This window comes from Choloepus didactylus, chromosome 22 (assembly GCF_015220235.1).
Source record: "Choloepus didactylus isolate mChoDid1 chromosome 22, mChoDid1.pri, whole genome shotgun sequence".
In the NCBI taxonomy this organism is placed as follows: Eukaryota; Metazoa; Chordata; class Mammalia; order Pilosa; family Megalonychidae; genus Choloepus; species Choloepus didactylus.
Window position 1 is genome coordinate 12,522,670 of NC_051328.1, and position 10,246 is coordinate 12,532,915.

The 10,246-nt window shown below is 55.0% G+C and overlaps 1 protein-coding gene across 1 annotated transcript; it reads left to right on the forward strand.

Moving 5' to 3' along the window:
• The first annotated feature begins 1,143 nt into the window (after positions 1-1,143).
• CCL17 (C-C motif chemokine ligand 17) lies at positions 1,144-10,246 on the forward strand. The gene is made up of 4 exons (XM_037816216.1): positions 1,144-1,257; positions 7,998-8,113; positions 9,378-9,495; positions 9,964-10,246. Exons 2-4 carry the CDS (start codon positions 8,044-8,046, stop codon positions 10,082-10,084), a joined length of 309 nt encoding a protein of 102 aa, XP_037672144.1. The 5' UTR covers positions 1,144-1,257; positions 7,998-8,043; the 3' UTR covers positions 10,085-10,246.

The following is a 10,246-nucleotide window of genomic DNA, read 5'->3' on the forward strand; positions in this document are numbered from 1 at the left end:
TAGCCCTGGTGCTGGACAAATCTCCCTTGGGAGCACAGAGGGGTCCTATTGGTAGGAAGAGGCTTCCCAGCCAGTAGCAGACTTCTGACTTCTCAAGGAAGGCTCTATCATTGGCCACACAGCCCTGAATTGCCTCCATGCCATCAGGAGACCAAAGACTTGCCTGTGAAATAACTTGGACACAGGGGCAAACCCTCCCTGGAAAGAGAGAGCCAGACTCCAGCAATGAATAAAGGGAATTGACTAACGGGGCTGGAGCTGGAACCCAGATGAAGTCCTGAGGCTCAGGCATCAAAGAGATACTGAGACAAGTCCATCGGTAAGAGGGAGACTCAGTGAGAAGGGCTTATGTGCTCGACATCAGCAACAATGCTAGCCATTTATTCAGTCATTCATTTAACTCAACAAGTGTGTATTGAGGGGCTCCAGGAGCCAGGCCCAGTATTAAACACTGGGGATATACTCCGCTGAACGCAGGAGACAAAGGCCTCTGTCCCGTGGAACGTGTATTCCGGGCATGGGGAGTTGGGGTGTGGGCTGCAGGTGGGAGACAGGCAACAAACAGTGAATAAGTAAACGGTATACAGGGAGACACATTCTGCAACAAAAAAGAAAAAAGAGGAAAGTGGAGCAGAGGAAGAGGTGGGGGGGTTGCAATTTTAAATAGGGAAGACCTCACTGCAAAGATCTGAAGGAGGTGAAGGAGGCAGGCATGTGTGGGGAACAGGTGTGGGAGCCTGTGGGAATCAAGAATCTGACTTTGGATTTGGTGGGACTGAGATGCCTTTTAGACAAGCAAGAGAGATGCTGTGTAGGCAGCTGGATAGACAAGTCTGGAGTTCGTGAGAGAAATTTGGGAGTCACTGGCATATAGATGATATTTAAAGTCAGAAGAAACACGTACACTTTGCCAGCTGTGCTCCAAGGCGGGTGATGTGCACCAAAGCCCTTTAATGGAGTCACTATTATTATCTTCATTCTGCAGATGTAGAAACTGAGGCTCAGAGAGAAGTGATTTGTGCAATCTCCCAGCTGTGATAGGAGAACTAAACTCAAAACCAGGTTACCTGACTCAGTCTGTGCTCCCCACCCCTTGACTGTTCAGCGACCCCCTTGCTTTTTCTCTTCCGGTGTGGCATATATGAGAAAAGGATCAAATTTGCTCTGGGTGGGAATAATCCAGACACGAAGAGGAAAAGACTTTGGAAGCAGCAAACCAAATCACAAATTGAGGGAGCACACTGATCCTTGCAGAAGGTGAATGTTGGGGAGTGGTGAGGATGAGTTTGAAGAGGGAGGGATGGGCCAGATTGGGAGTAGGGCTTAAAGACTGGCTGGAGGAGAAAGCTGGGAGCCATTGAAGGAGAGCATTACATAGCTAGAGCAGCCCTTGAGAAAGACCCAGCAGGCCTGGGGTGCAGGCTGGGCAGTCAGGAGAGACCAGAGAGGAAGAAAGAGGCCCAGAAGTTGTTGAGATTGTCTGGGTGTGAAACATGCAAGATGAGCCAGAGGGAAGGAGGAGGAAGTGAGGATTCTGAGCATTGGCTGCAAGGCAGCGCCAAGTGGAGTGGGTGCCCAATGAGATGTGGGGCTGGAAGCAAGGGATGAGTCAAGGGCAAAGTTTCAGATCCACGGAGCAGACAGAGAGGTGGGGAGTGATGCCCACTTGAACAGAAAAAGGGAAGCTGGTTGAGAGGAAAGTCGGCCCAGCATCTCTTGTTCTTGGGGCTGACTGACCAGTGAGGGCACAGATTTCTGCCTCCCAGGAGCTCATAGTCCAGTGCCGGAGGCAGATCTGCACTCAGGAGATCTAGAAGGACAAGCAAGAGGAGGCCAGTGGGGTTTGGGATCTAGACACAATAGGTCGGGCCTGGGGCAGAGATTTAGGAAGTGACTATCCTGAGGTCAAAGGTCTGGGTGTGGATGACATCAGGAAGGGAGAGAGGGTCGCTCGAAGGAAAATGCTTCTGCTACTTGCTGGCTCTGTGTCCTTGGGTCAGTTTTCTTAACCCCTCTGGCTGGTCTCCTGTTTTCTCATCTGCTAAATGTAGGTAATAATAGTTCTTGCCTCCCTGGGCTGTTGCAAGGACAATGGAGAACCCCTCCGGGCCTGCGGTGAGTGCTCAGGTGTGACTGAGGAGGGACCCACGGAGAGCCCGGGGAAGCACCTCATCCTGATGCCAGGGAGGAGGGGCGGCCAGAAGGGATGTGGAGGGCCAGTGATAACCAGGAGATTCCCTGAGCATCACCTGCAGACCAGGCACTTTACATGCAGGGCCTCAGTTAGTTCTCCCAGTAACATCAGGCGGGCATGTCTATCACCACACCCGTTTTACAGATGAGGAAAGTGAGGTTCATAGAATTGTTCTTGGTCACACAACCAGGGATAGGTAGAAGAGGGCTGTAGATGATGCTTCCCAAGCATCTGCTCATAACCACTACAGCACACTGCCTTTGTGAGGCCATAGGAAGGTCAGAGAATGGCCATGGGGATTTGAGAGGCCCAAAGAGAGTGGCTTTCCTGGAGTGTCAGGACAAGAGTCCACATGGCTAAGAATTAAATTGCAAGTGGGCAGAGAGGAAGTGGCAGTGGTAGGTGTAGACCACGCATCAGAGAAGTTTGGTCATGAAAACAGGAGGGTTACATGAGGGGGTGCTGGGGTCAAGGAGAGGTTTTATGGAAGTAGATACCATATTGTCATCAGAGGAGAAGGGGGGTCACCGGGTGGGGGAGTGTGAAGAGGCTGGAGGTGGGGTGATGAGGGAGGGAAACCCCTCTGGGATCAAGAAGGATTGAGTGAGACCAAAGCCACAGCTGAAGAAATTTAGGTTTGGCAGAAGGCAGGAAATGGCTACAACCTACAAGGAAGTTGTAAAGTAGGTAGAAAAAAGTCAAATAGTGCCCTTGGTTGCATTCCTCTGCTTTATCCATGACAGGAGGGTTCAGGTGTGTCTCATGAACTGGTGGGATATACTGGATCAAAAATAATTTGCACTGGGTGTAGAGTGTAAACTGGGTCCATGCTGTTGTTCAGAAGTGTGTAAGTGTCCATCCATGTATCCGCCAATCCACCCACCCATCTACAAATCCATCCATCCATCCACTCATCCACCAGTCCATCCATCCACCCACCCATCCACCAATCCATCCACTCATCCACACATCCACCAATCCATCCATCCACCAATCCATCCAACCATCCATCCATCCATCCATCCATCCACACATCCACCAGTCTATACATCCACCAATCCATCAATCCATTCACACACCCATCCACCAATGCATCCATCCACAAATCCATTCATTGACCAATCCATCCATCCACCAATCCATCCATCCACCTACCCACCAATCCTTCCACCATCCCCTTATCCCTCAATCCATCCATCCATCCATCCACCAATCCATCCATCCACCAATCCATCCATCTGCCAATCCATCCACCCATCCAAGCATCTACAAATCCATCCATCCACCCATCCATCCATCAATCCATCCAATCCATCCAATTATTCACCCACCTATCCATAATCCATCCATTCATTCATCATCCGTCCATCTGTGAACCCATTCACCCATCCATCCACCTATCCACCCAACAACTCACCCCTCCATCCATTCAATAAGCATATATTTTGAACACCTGCAGAGTGTTAATTCCTGGAAGGACAAGCTGGAACACAAAAAAAGATCCTTGTTCTCAGGGAGTTTATAGTCTTTAGTGAGACCCAACAAATAAAGTAGCAATCACAATGCAATGTGAAGAACGCCATGATAGGGAAGTCAGTGACCTCTGTGGGGACACAGAGAAGGGTGGAGGCCGAGGGAAGGAAGTGAGGGTTTAAAGCTGCGATCAGAAGGGGAGTAGGAAGGAGGGGAAGTGGAGTGTATGGGAGTGGGAGTGTGTTCTAGGCAGAGGGCACTGTCTGTGCAAAGGCTGGAGCATAGTGGAGTGGTGGGTGGTGGGGCTGAAGTAGGGGGGAGTTTGGGCTTCATCCTGAGGGCAATGGGGAGGCGTTGAAGGATTTTGAGAGGGGCAGACTTGCTCAGACTCATGTTTCAGATGGATCACTGGGCTTTAATGAGGAGGATGACGTGGAGGGACAAGCCTAGAATCTGGGGAACGAGTGTTGAGGCAGGGGCTGGAGCCCAGCAGAGACATGGGGAAGGGGTGGCTGTGCAGACGGTGAGACCGGAGTGGATTCAAGACACACGGTCTTGGCGACTGACTGAACGTGGGAGGTAAAGGAGAGCCTGAAGGCAGGAATGCCCTTGGGTCTCTGGCCTGGATTCGAGCAGATGGCCCCTTAGTCAGGAGCAACCGACTCATCAGGCCCTTGGGACACAGGGAGTTGGACACATTTTGGGGCTGAGGGAGGAGATAATATTTGGTCCCTTATACCTGGTCCTCATCCCCAGGGACAGGCCAGGATGACTCCAGCTTCAGCTGTTGGAGGGTGGACGGAGGTGATAAAACGCTGGGTCCTTACCAGATGCTCTGGGAGACCCTGGGCAAGTCACCACACCTCCTGGTTCCTCAGTGGAGCTAGGCGTGAACTGGGGTGACAACTCCTGCCTGGCCCTCCTCTCCCAGTCGGGGACATCTGTCAAGTGCAATTTAAAGATGCCAAAGAACTCCCAGCCCAGCAACCCAGCCCAGCTGCCTCAGGGTCCCGGCGGGGTAGAAGCCCCCTCTGACCCCTCTGGAGCTGGGCTGGGCCAGCCACTTTAGGCCAAAGTGGGGGTGGGGGGGTGGGAGATAGGAGGATGGGGGGACTTGATCCCCTCTAGCTGGGTTCACCCCCAAGGGGCTCCAGAATCGCTGAAGCTGGAGCAGGAGGAGGGGCAAGTATCTGGCTGGCTTTAGTCAGAGGTGCTGGGACAGAGCCCACCCACTCAGAGCCATTTCCCTTTTTACCCCATTCCCCTAACAGCCCCGTCTGGCCTTCTCGTCCGCCCTTACCCTTGCATTCAGCCTGAGCACCCTCCCCCTGCCACCGCCTCCAGGGAGCATCCCTGATTTTCCGTGGGGCCACCCAGTCCCACAGCCCTCAAAGCCCCGTGAAGGCCTCTCAAGCCTTGTCACAGGCCCAGACTCCAGGACAGTGGATCTGGAAGGTCCCTTGGAATCCACTGCTGGCTGGGAGAACTGAGGAGGGATACGTCTGGTTAATCCCTGGCAGGGAAACTACCTCAAAAATTCTCCTGGTCCCAGTCGCCTCCCAAACAGGGCCCCTCGTTAGAGATGTCCTCACAGCTGTTTTCTCCCCAGATTCCTGCTCAGTCTTGCCCCCAGCCCCCTTCCTTCAGTCCTGGATTCACTCGCTCAAGCCTCATGGAAAGGGGACACAGGGTGGGCAAGGCAGACCCACCTGCCCTCGCAGAGTTTGCTGTCTCTCTGTCCCATCTGGGGTTTCTTGCTGGTTCTCCAATTTATCTCTACACTTACCTTTCTCTACTAAGCTGGTCCTTGATGAGAAATGTCCTTCCCTCCTTCTCTTGGTTGGATCCTCCCATCCTCAGTGCCCAGGCTGCCTCCTCCATGCAGACTGCCAAGACTTCCTGGCCAGAAGCAACCTCTCCCTACTTGGGCCCAAAGCCCTTTCCACTGCACATTCCAGTGTGGAACCAGGCCTTGCTCCCCCAAACCCATGCTACTGCAAACCCCCAAGGGAAGGGGCTGTGCCTGGTCTCTGCCCACCCCATGGCCCCTGGGCCAGCACTGGGCACACAGCAGGCCCTCACTGGCATGTTTGCTGCTCTGCTCCCCCACCCCCACCCCCACCCCCCAGGCAGCCAGCACTTGCTCGGGGCTAGTCCAGGACCTTCCCCCCTGCTGTTGTGACCCATTCCCTAGACAGGACGGGAATTTGGGCCCTTCTGGAGAAAAGTTCTGAGTCTGGGCAGAACAAAGCAGAATCAAAACACACCCAGGGAGTTTCCCCAGCATTGGGAACTGGGGGGGAGGGATGGGGAGGGGCTCACCCCTTATGAAGTTGCCAGTCATCCTCATAAGAGTCCCTGGCAGGCATCTGGCACACAAAATTTGGGGCCTCTATGGCAGGTGGTTAAGCCACAAGAGGATCTCCTGGGCAGACAGCACTGCCCAGGTCAGTCACTGTCAGGGGACCCCCCCACCCCCACCCCATGAGGGACAGCATCATAGAGATAGTTCCCTCCAGCCTTCTCCTAAGACCCAGGCTGTCCCCAAGCTCCCCTACAGCACCTCTGAGGCATTTGCATTTCCTTCTCCAGCTCTGAGCGTCCCCCTCCCCAGACCAGCACGGCCTCTCCTGGCCTGGCAGGAATGGGGGCTCTGCAGCCACTCATATGATGGGGGTGATGGCTGTCCCTCTTCTGCAGGGAGCTGGGGCCGGGGGCTGTGCACAGGCAGGAAGATGGCACCCACTCCCCTTAGTGGAGTATGCTAGTAGTGGAAGTCTGCCCGGGACAGGGCAGGGAATTGGGGTCAGCCCAGACAGACAGACATCCCACCCGGGGCTGTGGCTTGAGGAGGGGTCTCTGGCAGGTGACGTGACCCCAAGAGACTCACAGAAATGCTGCCGTAAGGTTGATCCAAGGGGGGACCCTGTGCTATTCAGATCTCAGCAGGGTCCCCTGGGACAGCCCAAACTTTCCTGAGGCTCACTGGGGCAGTGAGAGGCCCGAGGGCACACAGCCAGGCAGGGCTGAGGACTAGGAGGGTCTGCGTGGGGCAGAGGAAGCCCCCATCCCCTCCAGCCCCCCAGGGGCCCTGTGTGGGAAAAGCGCACAGCCCTTCCCTCCCTCCCTCCATCCCAATGTCCCAAGAGGTTCCCTCCTTGCAGTCTGGCTGCTCTGGGCAGGGACAGGTTTCAGCAAATGGCAGCTGCTGTTGTTACCATCACAGGTGATGAACATTTAGTAGTGATTCAATGACAGTGAGCGGGCAGCTGCCTCTGACACTAGGCCAACTGTCACTCTGAGCTGCCCTGGGTCGCTTGGCACAGGGTGGGGCCAGGCCTAGACCCCACTTGTTGGAACCCAAGTCCGGGTGCCTCTCTGTGCCAGGCTGCCCCACAGGCCTGGTGCCCGCCTGCAGGCTGGCAGGTAGCACACCACCCATGGAGAGACGTCCATGGCCCGGCCCTGGGGTGCCCTGAGTGGACGGTTGGCCATTTTCTCCAGTGGCCAGGGGACCAGCCGGCCACAGATGCTGTGGCCTGGGCTTGGGTAGGTGCCCCACTGGGGTTCCTGGGAAGTCCGCTTGGGGCCTGGCTTAGGCTAGACCCTGACCAGGGACCAGTACAGAAGCCAGAGACGCTTGTCTCTCCCGGCCCTTTCGTTCTACCCTGTGACATTTGAACTGACTGGTGATGGAAGCCCCACCGGGCTGTGGCCTTCTGTGGTTTGGGGTTCCACTTTGGGGGGGACATGCAACCAAAGTTGTTCTGGGCCTTTCAGGCCCCAAGCCATTTTCAGGATCAGATGAGGCTATGGACCTCCCTGCGGTGAGATGCCATGTGCCTGCATAGCAGTCTGCCCAGCACCCCAGGGTGTTCCTAGCACCCTGGAGCTGGTCCACGGTCCACAGTGAAGCAGCCCTGCTCTGCCCCTGCCCCTGTCGTCTGCCCGCATCTGTCCCCCCGCTCAGGGTGCCGGGCGTGGAAGCTTGCCAGCCTCAAAGCAGAGATGAACCCAGTTGAGGATGGAGACTTTTCGGTTCTGCTATTTCAGGAACCAAGAACTGTCCCCTTTGAAAGGAGAAGTGTGTCATGGCCGTGGCCCCTGGCCCCCACCACATGTGTCCCACGTCTGTCCCAGGCAAATGCCCATTCTCTGGAAAGCCACAAACATTCCAAGACTGGACTTTTCCACAGAATCTGTCTCAAATTCTCCGAACTGTCCTGGACTAGGGAAGGACCTTGGGGAGGGGACAGGAGGCGGGGCAAGACCCCCTGCTGAGGTTAAATAGGGCATCTCCCCAACTCAGCTTGGTCCTGTCTCCCCCCAGCAGAGGAAACCCCAACACAGAGACCCTCTCCTAGGCTGCTGGCACCATGCCCCCCCTGAAGACACTGCTTCTGATCACCCTCCTCCTGGGGGCTTCTCTGCAGCACGGCGAGGCAGGTGAGAGCTGGGTGCGGTGGGGGTTGGAGAGTGAGGCCACAGCAGCACACACACCTGCTAATGCATCACTCATGCCCACCCATCCCCACACAGGATTTGAGGGGCCAGCAGCAACAGAATTTTTTTTTGTTATTATTAGAGAAGTTGTAGGTTGACAGAAAAATCATGCAGGAAATAGACAGCAATAGGATTTTGAGGGAAGCGATCCAAAGGAAAATAATAGTAACGGTGCCCCCAGCCCCCAGGGATGAGCTTGCCAGCAGCAAAAGTCTTGCACGGCTCATCCTGCAAAGGTGGGGAGGTCACGGGGATTCTGGTTTTGCAGTGGAGAGCGGACAATTCTCAAAATCAGAATTATAGATAATTATATGTAATGAGCTTTATATATAATGAAGGAAACAGCATAAAGACAGGAGAGTCGGATCCCAGAGCATGTGGAAAAAAAAGATTTTTATATTGATTTGGGAAAGGAAAGCCGAGATAAGGTTGCTATGTTAGAAGCAAAGCTGGTTAGTGCCTGAGTGCTACCAAAACTTTGGGAGGTTATCTTCCCAGTGAGCAAATAAGATGATCATCCTTTAAGTTTGCTGCAAGATTGCTCTGACTCTACAGGGCTGTGAAACAGCTGGGCCCATTCAGCTTTGCAGAGTTGGTCAAGCCAAGCTACCCCCCAAGAGGGTCACAGGACAGTCAGGGGAGCTTCTCAGAAGCACCCCAGTGGGATGTTTGATAAACTGCACATTACTAGTTTGCCAGCTTCCCAGGGTTGGATGTGTTTCCTTGTGCAAAGATGAGAAAACCAAAGCCCAGGAAGGTGTCTTCACACCTTGGGACTCCACTTTATCATCTGTAAAATGGGATAGTGATAGTACCTGCCTGCAGGTGTGCTGTGTAGACTGGCATAGGGTAAACATGTGGGTATGGGGCTGTTGTTGGAATTTGTGTGCAGACACACACAGACACACAAATACACACACTACAGTGACATGGATGGACACACACAAACACGCAGGAGCCCCCCCAGCACACACAGAGACCTCACCCACACATGCACACAGTGACACACTGACAAACCCCTCCAGACTCTCCCACACAAAAACACACTTAGACTCCCCCCCCATGCACACAATAGAGCCCCCAGCACAGACATACACACAGACATACACATAGACACACACATACATATACACACAGACACGCACACGGACACGCACAGCCCATCAGGCCCTCCCAGACACACCTGCCTGGCCTTCTTTCTCTGTAGCTCGAGCCACCAATGTGGGCCGGGAGTGCTGCCTCGAGTACTTCAAAGGCGCCATTCCTTCCCGAAGGCTGGTGACGTGGTACAAGACGTCGGAGGAGTGTCCCAGGGCCGCCATCGTGTGAGTGTCCCGGCACTCTGAGAGGGCAGGGGGCAGCAGGGCCCTCCTTGCTGGTAACATCTGGCCCGGCCCCTCTGGGCAGTGCCTGCACCACACACTGAGACCCCAAAGGGCCCCCCGGGCTGTGAGGTCCAAGCGCTTCACTGATTTGTGGTGAGATGAGGCCCCGAGAGGGAGGGACCCCCCAGGTCACACAGCCAGTAAGGCCTGACATGTCTCCCCCCTCAGGCCTGGCCCTCCCACGCCTCTGGTTCCCAGGTTCCACGCGGTCTGGGGGCAGCCCTGGCTCCCTGGCAGAGACCCCAGGAGGGTCGAGGATCACTGAGGACAGAGCCTGGTGTCTCAGAGTTGCCCCCTGTGCCCTGTGTGGCCTCCGGCAGGTTCCTGGTCAGCACAGGGCAGGGCTGGCCCAGGTCCCGGAAGGGCCTTCCCACCCTCATTTGCTGATGGCTTTCTCCCTCCATGCAGGCTGGTGACTGTCCAGGGCAAGTCCGTCTGTTCAGACCCCAAGGACCCGAGGGTGAAGAAGGCAGTCAGATACTTGAAAAGCCTCTCGAAGTCGCAGGGCTCCTCAGCCCAGGATTCCTGATCTCCTTCTTGGCCCCCTCGGAGGCGTCACCCCACCCCAAGCTGCCTGGACCCAGGAGCGGCTTGATGAAGACAGAGGAGCCACAGTGATGGACACCTTGACCCCTTTTCTGAATTGTAGCACGGGCACAAAAGAGCCCCCAATTAAAGTCTTTCTCCCTCA